Source organism: Cygnus atratus, chromosome 1 (genome assembly GCF_013377495.2).
Source record: "Cygnus atratus isolate AKBS03 ecotype Queensland, Australia chromosome 1, CAtr_DNAZoo_HiC_assembly, whole genome shotgun sequence".
Lineage (NCBI taxonomy): Eukaryota > Metazoa > Chordata > Aves > Anseriformes > Anatidae > Cygnus > Cygnus atratus.
The window spans coordinates 194,218,323-194,233,874 of record NC_066362.1 but is presented as its reverse complement, the minus strand read 5'-3'; the positions used below and the strand labels follow the sequence as shown (position 1 = coordinate 194,233,874).

The 15,552-nt window shown below is 39.6% G+C and overlaps 1 protein-coding gene across 1 annotated transcript; it reads right to left on the bottom strand.

Moving 5' to 3' along the window:
- Positions 1-9,988: 9,988 nt before the first annotated feature.
- Positions 9,989-14,055, bottom strand: MMP7 (matrix metallopeptidase 7). The gene is made up of 6 exons (XM_035542703.2): positions 13,895-14,055; positions 13,146-13,369; positions 12,891-13,039; positions 11,454-11,579; positions 10,745-10,906; positions 9,989-10,189 (listed from the first exon to the last, which is right to left on the bottom strand). Exons 1-6 carry the CDS (start codon positions 14,012-14,014, stop codon positions 10,167-10,169), a joined length of 804 nt encoding a protein of 267 aa, XP_035398596.1. The 5' UTR covers positions 14,015-14,055; the 3' UTR covers positions 9,989-10,166.
- Positions 14,056-15,552: the final 1,497 nt, after the last annotated feature.

Below are 15,552 nucleotides of genomic sequence, written 5' to 3'. Positions count from 1 at the left end.
TCCCAGCATTTAGTTTACATGACTTCTGCACAGATTATCACCTAACCTCTCATTTCCAGGATGTAAAACCATAAATCTTACGGAAAGATGAAATTCTTATTTCATAAGTACCTAATTCAAAAAATAAGAATGAAGGAAAGCATATGGCCAGAGAGAAAAAGTTACACCATTTCTTCACACCATTATGATTCTCTCCCACGTCTTATATCACTCTTTCCATCCATACTCAGAAGCATAAGAAAATATTAAATGAAGCTTGTTGCAAAAATGTTTCTAATAATCCCAGTTGATGACAAACCCACTATTCTCACAAACATTTCAACTGTTCATTTTTAAAGTGATGTTCATACTGCATGTTTCCCCAAGTACTATATAAATACAACAGAATTGGAAGCTTTAAAGAGCTCCCATTAAGAGAGTAGGCAGTCTCTTAATGTATTTTGCAATAATTTCCCTTTTCATCCTCAACTGCTACATGTTTTTTTTTCATAAATGTCATGAGAAAGAAAGGCACTGCTAGTCATAAATGGTATGAACCCTCATTCCATTTGCATGAATTTGCACAATGGAATGTTTCCTGAGTTTGTACCATGTGTTTGTAAATTCAGATATTTTTTCCCCTGATCTCGTGTTCCAGATCTCACAAATTCTTCCTTAAAAGAAGACAAGCAGCTGATAATTTACCTCTCTGTAGTAACCATAGTACATGGATCATTTTGATTCTCTTATCTACAGATCCTCAGAGTCTAAACAGATATATTTTAGATATTTGTGCAATGGCTTAACATCAAATTTTCAGCTCTCCTATAGCTGATTAATTGGCTTCAAAGTGGCAGTTTACTGCCTTTCTTTTTTTACATCATGTTGTATACACCTATGTCTGGATCTCAAAGTCAAAGCTCAGTGTGAAATGTCTCCCTGTTGAAATTGCAGCTAAGGAAATAATTGCATGTCACAAAAGACATATAAACTACTGACCTGTAGTTAAAATACATCCATATGCTTTATATGCATAAGTGTATTTGTCTAGCTGATAAATATGAATATACACACATGCACATATATTATACACATAAGCATAAATCTTTACATTTTGGAGCCAATCACTGTTGCCAAACTCTTGCACTAAATATTGCTCTGTACAGGATTGCTTTATTTGCCGTCTCTTTATGCTATTGACTGTTCTTGCACTGTCCTTGGTTTGCCCAAGATTTTGTAATGCAGAAGCTGAGCTAGAAAAATTGGGGAATAATAGTTATCAGGTAACTGTTGATGTCAGAGTAACAGTTAAATTCCTAGTGAATTACTTGTGAGGAGTAGTACCTCATCAAGAATGCCACCACAAGACTTTATTGTAGTTGAGAAACAAAAGATACTTAATGTTAGACACTCTAACTTATCTTCAAAATGCTTGCAAAAACATTTAATGGAATAGGCAAATGCTTTTGTCCATGTACTCTATTTTGTAATTCATGCCTGAACTGGGTAGATTGGTGTGCTCTGATGTGTCGAACGCATGTTATTTCTGCACCATCTCAGTTTTGCTCCTAGAGCTCTCTTCTTAGAGTGCAAAGCTCCATCTAGAGAAAGCCCACAGTAATACCACATACCGTTTTCACCCTGACATGACCTTTAGAGCAGGATGCTGTTGTCCCTACATGTTGGGACACTGATTGTGTAAAGTACTTTACATGGTGCTGGACAATCTGCTCTAGATGTGTGGCTTGAGCAGGGGTTTGGAGCAGATGACCTCCAGAAGTCCCTTCCAACATCAACTATTCTGTGATTCCGTGACTTACAAGTCTTGGTAGATAACTAGTTGCACATCATCTTCCAGTGTGAGACAGTAACCAAAGCATTTCATATACCCCAATGTATAATGTATAATGTAAAATATATAATAAATAAGGATGTCTCAGAAAGAAGCAGGCGGGGTTGATAGGGGTTTCCTTTTTTTTTTTTTACCATTTGACATGATAAGTAACTACTTGAATATATCCATTTCTGGGGCTGACAATTAAAAAAAAAAAAAAAAAAGGTGTTGAATGGGAGAGGACTCAGCAGACTGAGTAGAAAACTGGAATGTGTTCTAAAGATAGAATTTGTTTTGTTTAGCTCAACAAAAGGCAGGCTCTAGAGTGAAGAGAGAAACCATGAACAACATCATGAACCCGTGGGAAGGACTAGGGATGCTGGCACCTCACCATAACTCTCCCCTCAGATGGACACTAAGCACTGTAGGATCCAGAGGGGCTGGGGAAGGGTGAACGCAACAACAGAGAAAGGATTAATTAGTGAGAAGTGTATGTTAATTATTTTGGCTGTATCATTGAGACTTTTTCCGTATTAGTATTCTTTATTTTCCTTTTTTCCTCTGTAATATTTAAATCTGGAGTAATAGTAATTCTTTGATTAGGCTGCTAAGTTTACAATTCTTGGCTTTTCTGACAAGGTGTTTCCTTTCACCTGTAGCAAGATTTGCAACATTAACAAAACTGGGCAAATTTTAATTGATTCTTCCCTTGGTAGTCAGCAAGGTAGTGAGTCACCATTTGCCACCAGACCCTCATGCTTAATAGCTCTTAGCCTACACGAATACAGCTGAACCTTCCAAAATCCATTTATAATTTGAGCCCCCACAGTCAGTAAATATCTTGTGCTAGTGAATTCCACAACTGAGTTATTTGTTATGTAAAAAAAAGTACTTCCTTCTTCACCTAAGATCTCCCTGAACATTTAAGTGGCAGTGCTTTACTTGTTGAGTTACCAGAGAAGAAGAGCATCTCACTGCACTCAGCAAGCATATCAGCTCTGTCAGCTCCCTTCATGTGGCCAAGCTGAAGACCTCTATTGTGTTCTGTTTTTCTGTTACAGATGGACTTCTGTATTTTCCTGTATCTCTGATCCGCCCTTTGCTTTTCTCTATTCTTCTTGTTCTATTATCTGTGAACTTTATTTTTAGAGCTGACAGAAAACAGTAACAATTTCCACCCCCAAATAATTTTCCTCCGTCTTTTCCAACAAACAGGGGTTATCTGTGGTTCCCTGGCTTGTGATGGTTCCTGCTGTAACAATAATCAAAACAGATAATATTTTCTCTAGTCCTTTGCTAACATTTACTCTTACACATAAATCCAAAACAATTCCATTGACGTCAATGGCACTACTTCAGATTGACATAACTGAAATTGAAAAAATAATTATGATACTATTAAGAACATCCTGTTTGAGGCGGGTTTTATTGAAGATATTATTTTATAAAAACAGAGAAAAAAAGCATCTTCGGATTGGATGAAGTTTCCAGTTAACACTATCAAAGAAAAGCCAAGAGCATGATACTGTGACAGGTCATAGCTCATACTTCTGCGGCTCACCAGCTCTTTCCCATCACATATTTGTGAGCTTTTTACCTGCAGCATTGTTAGTATGCATTGCTAAGGCTGGACTTGGTGCTGCTGATGTCATTAAATTTGTTCTCCAGAGATCTCATCCCCCTGTTAATACCCAGTATCACTGGACCTCATCTAGAGTATGCAGCAATTAAGCCACATTATGGAATTAAAAGCTGAAACAACAGGAGCTGTTGTGTGAAGCCAGGCTCCACGCAGGGCTGGGCTGGGAGCTCAGCTGGTTTTCCCTGTGTCGGAGTGCATCACAGGAGGTGGGGTGCCAAGGGCATACCCTCGTCTCTCAGGAACAGCAGTCAGTAAAGACAAACATATTTTTATTATTCATTAGAAGAGGAAAAGGGGCCCTAGATGGATTTATGTATAAATGAGAAATAAAAGGAGAACTATTTGGGAAGCAATGAGGCAGACTGTCATCAAATAGCCAGATGAAGATAGGGAGATCTGGTTGGCGAAATAAGCTTGCAAAAGCAGGGTATGAGAGAGCATTTGGGCAGATTGCAAAGAGGCTTGAAAAAACGGGTTGGGTTTAAGGATATATCTTGTAAAGAGGAAACAAAAATAAAAGAGTCAAACATACGGACAGTTGTACTGAGTCCAAAAAAGATCTGTATAGCTCAGTGTTTCATCTCCCATGAGGACCATCTGGATGAGAATATAATAACAGGACAAGCATACAGTAGTAATTCCCCATGCTGGAGAATACACGGACTCCAAGTACAGAGTAACACAAGTACAGTTGAAGGCAGGTCAGAGAGAAGCTTAGTGCACTCTGATCATAGTGAGAGATCATTTGGGCAGCAGGCCCCACTCTGCTCCCCTCTTCTCTGCCAAGCGATTGCACTTTCATACTGCTTCAAAAGAAAGAAAGACGTGAGGAAAAAATCATTCCAGTGTTAACAAAGCCAGGTGTGGGAGCCATCCTTGGGAGGGACGGACTCCAGACAATCATTTATGTGTTAGCATGGCCAGGCATCCATCCCTGGGAGCAGTGGGCTCCTTAAATTGCTTGTTATCCGCCACAGCTGACAGGATGGAGAGGTGGCTTTTGGTGGAGCTGTAGCAGCAGCACATCCAGTATCATCTTGGTTCAGAAGTGAGGAGGTTGGAAACAATCAGACTGCTAGCTTTTAGTCAAAAGGAATGTGCTTTTAGTCAAGATAGCTTCTTAGCCAGACCTCTCAAATCTTAAATATTAATAATTTTACCACCCCACTCAAAAAAATGGCTTAGGGCTTAGTAATTTGTGAGTAGGAGTGTTGTATTTACTTATTTACTTATTATTGTTATTATTATTTCCTCCATGAATTTCTTCAGGCAGTATTTGAACCATGTAAAAGGACTCTGATTATAATATAAAGAGAATTCTGAATCTTTTGTCAGCTTCTTCCCTCTCCCCTCATTGGCTCTCCTTAATTAGCAGAAGACCACAAATACTGTTTTTTTTTTTTTTATTCATTCATAGTTATTATTCATAATTTAAAATGAACCCTGATCTGGCTTCAACAAAGAACTGCAAATGCTAAAGACACTTTTGTTAGCTCAGTGAGACTGCATTAAGAAAGTGAATGTACTGAATTCTGTTCACACCGATAATTTGAAGTGTTTCTCATTAGGGTTTTAAAACATGCAATCTGGCAACTGGTGAAGGAAATTTACCTGGTAAATCAATGTGTATTTTTTAGTTATGGTTTTACTTGCTGCTTATAAATAACTAACATCTATATATACAAACAGATTTTCTGAGGCAGTCACATTTTCAGGCTACAGTAAGATGATTTACATTATTTTTCTTTTTGAAATGTAGTTTAGCATCAACTATGGCAATGATGTAAAAAAAAATATTTAATAGCAAAAATTTCAGAATGAGTTAAGTAATTCGAAAGCTGTACTGATTGCAGTTACTTTCTAGAACAGGGGCTCATGTTCATAAACCAAGCTCTTCTGGTGAACACCCATTACCTTTAAAAAATCAGTTCTCATATCATTCCCCTACTACCTGGTGTAAAATAATTTTATTCCAGACTTGAGAATTTCCTCAAGAATGATGGCCTTTTAGGAAGTAAAAGGAGTTGGGCCTTATATTATGACACCAGGACTGGATTCTCATGTGTTGAAATCAGACAAGCTCTACTGAATGTCACTGTTAATACTGTGTGCAGAAATATGTCACTGAAAAACAAAGCTCTGGGAGCATGTACTGTTCAGGACATGACCTGAACATTTTATTTCTTTAATCTCAGGCATGGAGAACCAGAAAATGAAGAGTTGTAGGCTGCTTGATGAACTTTAGAGCTGGGCTTATTGTTATTTCATGTGTTGGCAAACCATCTTCCTGAAGCTGACAACTTGAACCAAAGGTGTATTTCTTACCTTGAGATATTTCAAGTAGTATTCTGCATTTATCTGGGCAATGTCAAAATGTTCCTTCATTCCTGATGCACTGTCTTGATATCTTTTATTCCACTAATATGTCTCTTTTTGGTAGGATGTTTTTTAGGAAAATTAATGCATTAAAAGACAAATGAAAGAGTCCCTATGCCTACTATAGTCTCCTTCCTGGCTTTCTTTGTAGAATTAAATGCTTTAGTTCCCAAGATTCCAAAGGAAACGAATTCCAAAAGACACAGTGCCACACATTTCACAGAGAAGGTCTGGATTAAAGATGATTCTTCACCGTGTATCCTTCTAGACTGAAAAAAAGGACTGAGGTCACATTTGAATGTGCATTACCTCAACATAGCCAACCACTGTTACAGTCACCAAAGAGAAGAGGAAACAATGCCAGATGCATTAATTAAATAATACCTAAAAAATATCTGAAGAGAATATGTTATCTAACCTGACAGAGAAGGGAAAAAGCAGTGACTTAAAACTAAAAAAAGGAGATTGATAAATCTCCTTCCTCTCCTTGCCTCCAAATGACAAAGTGATGGCTCAGGAAACTACAAACTTCATCACTTCATTTGATGTCTTTAGATATACAAACTATTTAAGACTTCTTAAATAATAAATATTTAAAATCTGGATAATGAAAAAAGAGCTAGAGCACAGTAGTATTACTGTGCTTTTATTCAAAGGAATAAAATAACTAACTTGTGATAGTGTTTCAATTTAAGCTAATCAATTTTGATCTGTATTTATATCTACATGTACAGATGAATTTATATAAGACAATTATAGTTAAAACCACTTCTAAAAAGAAAGAAAAATGAAGGGATGGTACAATTAAAATTATACAAACATGCATTTTGTCTTAAACTTTTATTAGAGAGCAGATGCTATTTCTAATGAAGTAGAATCAATAATGTAGTGTGAATTTAAACCATCTTTTTTCCTAGACGTCCTTGTACTTCAATTCTATCACAAGTATATCAACTTTGCTTTCTCAGAATGTCACCCTGTGTTTGAAGAAGTAGGCTCAGGATACCTGAATAAGTGGGTAAAGTCCCAACAATAGCTTCTCTAGGGTAGGAACCATGACTTTTTTATAGGAGTAAGGATTATCCTTTATATGTGTGTGGTCAAAGGACTCATCATAAATGTAGACAGTTTTCTTTCCCAAGGCAGACTACATTTGCTGCTCGTTATACTATCTGGAACAGCAAAGATGCATTTTAATATCTTTTTATTTAACAGGACCATAGTGCAATCTATTCAATAAAACTGTAAGTCCTACCAACGCAAAATACTGTGCAATTACCCATTTCTTCTTATATATGGAAGAGGAGCAAGCAGATGCTATTTAAAAAACAAAATGAACTTAGAAGTCCTCAGGTTTGTAGTGGAGAGATCATGTAAAAACTTACACAGAATGCAATAGAACAAAGTGAAGAGGGAAGAGGCAGTGGCCCCTTGCTAAAATTGCTCTTGTCCCTAATTTCCCTTTTAATACAGCTGTATTGTAACTGCTGTGGGCTTGTGAACAGGTTAGACACCTTCATCAGGGTGTAGCACAGAGTTTGCCGAGCTGTACCACTAGATGGAGGCAGATATTGCATAGTTACATCTAGTAAGCAGGACAAGGAGCATACTGAAGGAGAGGTGAGCCAGTGGCAGCTGTTTTCCCCAAAGCAGAGGTCCTGTTATGAGACTGGAAGCACAACGGGAGCTCAGCAAGCGGTAGGACGCTGACCTTTGCCCTCTCTGAAGCAGAAGATTCTGGCTCCTACTATATTCCACATGCTATGGATGTGTTGGATGAGCATTCCTGCCCCTTAAAGATGCCTCCTTGAAGATATGAGGGTGCTTCTGTCCCACCGTGTGCTGGCCCTGTTGCAGGGCAGGCAGCTCATGCACTTAGTGGATGTGGTCTTTCAGATGTGTCCCATGGTCAGGATGGTCTTCTGAGGAACACACACACCTCTGGAGGGTTATCCCATTCACCTCAGTTCATACGGAAAGTAACTGCACACTAGAATATTTCTCACCTTCAATATTGTGTGTGGTTCTGAGCTCCACAATATAAAAAAGATGTTAAGGATGAAAGCATCCAGAGGAGGGCAACAAAGCTGGTAAAAGGGAAGGAAGGCATGTCCTGCAAGGAGAGGCTGAGGACTCTTGGGTTGTCCAGTCTGGAGAATAAGGCGGCCTCACTGCTCCCAGCAGCCCCCTGAGGAGGGAAGCGCTGAGGGAGGCGCCAGTCTCTGCTCCCTGGGACCGATGGCAGGATGTGTGGGAATGGCACAAGGCTGCGCCGGACTGGGCACTGGGAAAAATTTCTGTACCATGAGGGTGGTCAAACACTGGAAGGGGCTTCCTGGAGAGGCGCTTCATGCCAAATGTCTGTCAGTGTTGAAGAGGCATTTGGATAATTCCTTCATCAATAGCCTGTAATTTTTGGTTAGCCCTGAAGTGGTCAGGCAGTTGGACTTGATGATCCTTGAAGGTCTCTTCCAACTGAACTATTCTTATTCTTATTCTTATTCTTATTCTTATTCTTATTCTTATTCTTATTCTTGTTCTTGTTCTTGTTCTTGCTCTTGCTCTTGCTCTTGCTCTTGCTCTTGTTCTTGTTCTTGTTCTTGTTCTTGTTCTTGTTCTTGTTCTTACTCTTGTTCTTACTCTTGTTCTTACTCTTGTTCTTACTCTTGTTCTTGTTCTTGTTCTTGTTCTTGTTCTTGTTCTTGTTCTTGTTCTTGTTCTTGTTCTTGTTCTGTTCTATTCTGTCTTGGAATAGGCTGCCCAGGGAAGTGGTTGAGTCACCATCCCTGGAGGTCTTTAAAAGACGTTTAGATTTAGAGCTTAGTGATATGGTTTAGTGGAGGACTTGTTAGTGTTAGGTCGGAGGTTGGACTAGGTCTCTTCCAACCTAGATGATTCTGTGATTCTGTGATTCTGTTCCGTTCCGTTCTGTTCCGTTCCATTCCGTTCTGTTCCATTCTATTCCATTGTATTCTATTCCACTTCATTTGAGCAGCACTAACAAACAGCTTGAGCTCAACAAAAAGCATGATGTGTGTCTGTTTTGTGCTATGTTCCCCGTGGGGATCTTGGCCAAGAGAACAGGCTACATTATGTCAACATTGCATCTTTCCAGGACCCCTCAGGTCATCGTCCACTGTCACAGTCATTTATTTTTTTTTTATTTTTTTCACTTTTCTCCAAGTGGGAAGACCAGTCTTGTGGCTAAATGTACCTTCTGCTATGCCATCTGATATGCTGCCTTTGGAAGTAGCTACCTGAAAGTAGCTATTTGCTGCCTTTGGAAGTAGTGCCTGGAGTACTGTGTTCACCCCTTGGACCCCCAACACAAGGACACAGAAGTATTAAAACTAGTCCAGAAGAGGTCCATGAAGATGATCAAGGGGCTGCAGCACCTCTCCTACAAAGACAGGTTGAGGGAGTTGGGGTTGCTCAGCCTGGAGAAGAGAAGACTCTAGGGAGACCTTACAGTGGCCTTCCAGTGCCTAACGGGGACCTACAGAAAAGCTGGGGAGACTCTTTGCCAGAAATTATAGTGATTGGAGAAGGGGGAATGGCTTTAAACTAAAAGAGAGGGTAGGTTTAGATTAGATATAAGAAATATATTCTTTTCTATGAGGGTGGTGAGGCCCTGGAACAGGCTGCCCAGAGAAGCTGTGGATGCCCCATCCCTGGAGGTGTTCAAGACCAGGTTGGATGGGGCTTTGAGCATCCTGGTCTGGTGTCCCTGCCCATGGCAGGGTGTTGGAACTGGGTGATCTTTAAGGTCCCTTCGAACCCAAACCACTCTATGATTCTACGAAGTTAGTATTCATGTGTCTTCCTCTGTGATGGTGGTGTGTGAGAAGTGCTTGGGGCTACTGTGAGAGTATGGAAACCCCGTGTGACCCACCTTAGTGAGTCCCAGTGGGGCCCAGAGGATGGCTGTTGCTGAAGGCACTGCTTTAGTGTGACGGAATCCTGTGTGGAAACTGGAAGTGAGCCAGGACCAGAGTTCGTAGCTCCAGCAGTAGATGCACACAGGCCATTTTGGTAGCTGCACCTCTATTCAGAAGGATATTTGCCTGCCTGTCTGTCTATTGCACATGTAGGAGTTATTTAATACACCAGCGAAATGCCAGAAGAAAGAAAAACATTAAACAACAGAGTATACAAGGTGTTTTTTTTTTTTTAATTGTGAAGTGAAATTGTATGAAGTATAAACAAATCTATGAAAAGTTCAGGATAGAAGGTGGCATTCAGAAGTTTACCACTTTAATTAGCCAGAGCATTAAAATGGTTTTGGAATACCAAAACCACCGATCTGAATTCTTAATTTTTTTTGAAACACTTTCTTCAAGAGTTTGCTGGCTTGCTCCCTGTGGGAAAGAAACACAAAACATAGAGACTGTGTTAGAAACAGACAAGGCAAACAACTATGTTTTATTCCTAGTGTTCCTCTAGCATGTCATGAGAAAAATGGTGCCTAAAGAAAATTAACTCTGGCAAAGTTTATCACATGTATCCCATGGGGTCAATTCTAGTTAAGCCCCACTATTATTGCTGGGTAGTTTCTGCCTTAACTAAACTGTCCCATTGACTTGGTAAGTGGGACAGTAGCTCTTGTCTTCCTAGAGAACAATATATTACTTAGCATGTGGCCCCACTTGCTGAAACAGCTCATTCTCTCAGACGTGTTTGGCTGTGCACAGGTAGTGCGCCAGGCTGCTGCACTGCTGCTCCGTCAGCTCTTGGTTGCAATGGGGACATGTTACAGAGGACCCATAGTGGATGGAGTGTACAGGAATGTGTTTTTCCCAGGTTACTCCTCTTCTTTCTTTTTGGTATTATGAGGAAGCCCTTGCAATCAGGGAGAGCAGAGAAACCTATATACCAGTAGGTTTTATCTTGAAAATCAAATCTTACGAATTTACCGTATAACTTCTGAATTCCTTGCCTATCGTCCTTTGAAAGTGTGAAGGTTTCTGGGTTCACATATGAGTAGAGAGGGTACATCAGAGCTCCACGGACATTTGAATGGGCGAGTCCCAAAGAATGGCCAAATTCGTGAGCAGCAACAAGGAACAAATTAACTTCTGCACAATAAAAGCATAGAAAAATAAGTTAAGTTAGGACATTTCTTTTCAGCATACAAACAGTTAAGCAGTGAGAGAATTTATGTCTTTCCTTGGTTTGTCCTTGGAAAGAAACATTGGAGTGTTGATCACTTATTAATCATTTACTACTGAACTTTCTCATTTAACTCTAATATTTTAATCAAAATATTGCTTATCCTTTGCATACACATGTAGACACCCTGAGTCTCTTTCCAACTCTGATTTTAGTCAGCCTTACTCCTACAAGCAAATCATAGGACCTTTTCATACCTTATATAGAAAACAGACAATCATGGTCCTTATTTAGTCTTTGAAAAGTTCTTTAAAATCCGTACAGAACAGGCATTATATAGGTGCTTATGATAAAGAAGCAAAAGCACTTAGATAGTTGAAAAGAAAGAAAGAAATGTCGGTACCAAAATGGTACCGAAGCATGAAGTGTTATGGAAAGTATTTCCTATGGCTGTGTTCTTGTGACATATACAATATTTGTCCTTCCCCCTTCATACACAAATGTGGGTTTTACCTTGATTGTACCTTGACCATCTTTCATCATCATCAAAATGAGCATCTCCGCCTATCCCTTCTCCAGGTGCAAAGGCATGAGCTAATGTGTTACCTCTTCCATCAAAAGGATATCCATCACCGTGCTCTATATTTGAAAAGAAAGAAATGTCACCAGATAGCGTCAGGTCTAATTCTAAAATTCAGCAAATTTTAGCATGTTGCTTGTTTCTGCTACTTTTGTTCATTACTATTCTTTGAAAAATAAAAATCCTGTGTTAACAACAAGCTTGTAAAAACAAGGAGCAAGGCTTTAGGAAACACTCTCCAAATTCATGACTTAAATTCAAGAATTAGACTTGATAATTGAGGTTTCTGAGACAGCTTCAGAGACAGCTGAGCCTTTGCCAGAAAAGTGTTTCTGAAGCAGCATTCAGGGATTATTTCAGAATAAAAACTTTATGTTTGACAACATTATAAGCACCTGAATGTTTTTATTGTTGGATGGTGCTGTACAACTTTAGTTTTAGACTCTCACTTATACAGATTATAGTGGAAGCCAATGATTTGGGCTAGAATACCATGTAACTGAATATCTGAGTTCTTTTGTCCCCAGCCTTGTTGTAGGGTCTATTATCTACTGCTATCATCTGTGACTCATTGAGGGTTTGGGGGGACTCGAATGCTGATTTGTGTCCTTTCCCCCAGACCACACGGACGGACCTTGGGGCAGACCTAATACAGGCAGAGGAGACCCTAGTCCTAGTTCAACACAAGGTATTAATACCTGTTCCTCTCTTAGTTTGGTTAAGCTGAGTCAGTTTAGGTGCCAGGCACAAGTAAAAGGTATGCCTACATTCATGTATTAATATGGATCATGAGCTTCTGAAGTGATACTGCCAGTCATCCCCATTTACCATGCCCTGGCTTGCCCCTTTGTGCAGTCTTGGAGTGCACTAGTGGGATTTCCTTCTAGAATAAAATCAACCAGAAGATACTCTTTGGGGCCAAACCTAATGTACCCCAGCTTCCAAAGGTTTGCTCAGTCCAGACAACCAGACTAGAGCTATCCCAAAGTAAAGCTGCCTGATCCTGCCTGACTCCAACCTGTGGATGCTGATTCTTCAGCATCATCTGTTTTGCTCTGCAGACCTCTTCCCATTAGTTTGCACTGCTTGTCAAGGCAGACAGACCCCCGAACATCTCAGTTTAGGTGTCTCAGACTGCAGCTGAATTCTGCCTCCATTTCACAGCTGTAACTCCTAAGGGATTTTCTAATGTTTGCATGGGAGTAAAATTGATTTATGATATATAAAACTGGTGGCATGATAAAGAGATGATAAACTCCATGGAAACTTAATTCCAAACACCTTGTTCTTTCTTAAACTTTTGGCTATAAAAATAGATGCTGCAAGTCAAACCTATGGAGCACTGCATTTTAAAAATGATTTAGTCTCACCACGACGTGCAAATCTAATCACGATGTCTGCATATCCCCAGGGAACTTTTTTGAACTTCAGTGGAGTCACATCACTCCATACCATAAAAGCCCTTCTAATTGCGTCATCCACATGTTGTTGGGGTAGATCAGGTGTATAATTAACAATCCTGGCAGCAAAAGGAAACAGAAGAATAGCATTTAGTCTGTGAAGGAAGCCTGCCTAGTTAAGCACAAAATAACCCCTTTTGCCATAAAACCTGAAACATCACTAACTTGTAAGTCAAAAGTTTCTTATTCCATCTTGGATTTCCAGGAAATGTTCTGTAATCTGCTATATCAGGGATTCCACATCTGGGTTGTTGCAGTATTTTTTTTGTTTCTGCATTTAATTTTCCAGTTACAGTCAGGTGGAAAAACTTCTGCATTTCTTTAATCCTCTCCTCTAAGCTGAGTTTAGGGGCTCTGTCAAGAATTGGGAAGAACTTATTGAGATACTCCTGTAAAAGGAAAAGGAAAATAAACATTAATATTTATATCTGTGATCTTTCAGTAACTGCATTTTACATTTGATTGAATTGTTTCATTGTCCTGCAGTCATGGCTAGTTTTAGATGTATTTTTTTCTTCCCATTTCAGTGCAACAAATGACATTTTCTCTGTAGCATAGATTAACATATAAGAAAATAATTTTACTAGCAGTACAACAGCGTAAACAAGGACTCCTTTTAAGTAAATGCAATTTACTCAGCATTCAAATCCACTAACCTCCAAAATAATATATAAAATATTGTTGAGGTGTTTTAAAATGATGTGTTCCCCTTCATTTGACAGTTGGAATTTGGTCTCTTTTACAAGTTAGACTTAGGGTGTCTAAGTCAATCAGCAAATCTAAATAGTTTTATGTCACCTCTGCAAAAATCGTTGCAATGTAAGATAAGATAAACAGACAGGAAAGGAATGTAGAAGTTAAGTTAAAAATCAGGTTATTCATAATGCAGTTACATTGTCCCCCTAGTAACATACCTTTATAGCCTCTAAATCAGTGTTGCTCCATAGTTCTGTGTTAAGTTGTATTGGAAAAGCAAAACTCTGAGGTAGGAGGATGGCAGCACAAAGAAGGAGGTATTGCATAGTCCCCAGCATTGGCAATGAGCCTTGCTACAGCAGAAAGTGTTCGACCTTCTGTCTCCCAAGACCACAGCTAAAATGCTTATATAGATCCTGTTAGCTCCATGCAGCAATCATGTACGTGACTCAGTTTTTGGTGGTGTTAATGTAATGGCATCACTATTCCAAGAAGTAAAGGAAGGCACGTTAAACAAATCTTCCCTTTGACTTCCCTGTTGATGTCATGTCACAACCAGCAGCCAACTTTGGCTCTCTCTTTTCATATTATTCCAGTAGTGAAATCACAGGGTCACAGGGAAGTTCACCCTCTGTACCTTCATCAATACAGTTACTGTATAATCACTTCTTACAGTGCCTCTCTCAAAGTTCCTTATACACAAAGACATTTTGCAACATTTTGGTCAGACAACCTGCCTGTGTTAGTTGATGCAGGGGCAGAGGTGAGATGGATGGCAGTGCTATCTCACTTTACAAGAACGTGTGAAAGCCCACAGGAAAAAGAGAGAAGAGCTTACCCTAACAAATACGTAGCCATCTTCTACCTCCAGCTGTACCAGTGCAACCTGATGAAGGTTCATGGAGCACTGGTAGAGAAAACCAGAGGTGAGGAGGGCAGCCACAACCTCCGTCCCCTGAGACCAACACTGGTCTCAGCTGCTTTCCACCAAAGCCCACTGGAGTGGTAGGTTTTGAGGGCTGGAAACACCAGTCCACAAGTAGGCTTGCGATTTTTTAATCAGGCTGTGTATTTTTGTGGCAGTGTTATCCTTAACCCAAGTGGAAAGGCACATAAATGGGAAAAGACTGTTACTGTTTCTTACAATAGGACAGCTCAAAGGGGAGTAGGTGAACATACATGGACGAGTTTGTGGGTTACTGGCTTAAGTCCAGTGCACTCCTGACTGGTAAGAAAGACTTGGGATTTCAGAGAGAAATGATCTATGCCAAAACACTATTGAATTATGCAGGAGAGAACTACATTACACAGTAAGGTCTGAAATAGTTGTTAAAGGAATGGGGCTTCTACTTGATATTGGACCAGGGTCTGTGTGGCAGGCGAGACGAGGATGTGTTCAAGCTCCATGAATCTTGTGTGTGGTACTGATTATTTCCTCACATACTTGAGTGGAATTTGAAGGCCTCAAAAGGCATTCCAGCTGACAGACTATTGAACATCTACTTTGTGTCTTTAACTGGGCCATGGACAAAGCTGAAAAGGAGAGTGTAAGTGCAAGATTTTGCTGAGAAAAGACAGACTTTATGCTCCATTTTTTATCTTCTGATGGATATCTGTCAACTCCCCCCCCACATTGTTTTTTTTTTTTTTTCAGGAGAGAGGTTTTAAGTGAATGTGGGGCTTGAATTGAAAAAAAATCATTCCGTGAGAATAAACTCATTTTATTTGGGCTCAAAACCATTGGGAATCAATCTAATTCTGGCAGGAAGATCAATATTAAAAGGGATTGAATGCTAATTTAAAGACTTTTCTGTGTGAATTTTGCACACTTTATATTTTTGCCTTGGTTTTGAATGACACAAAATGTTGTGGGTCA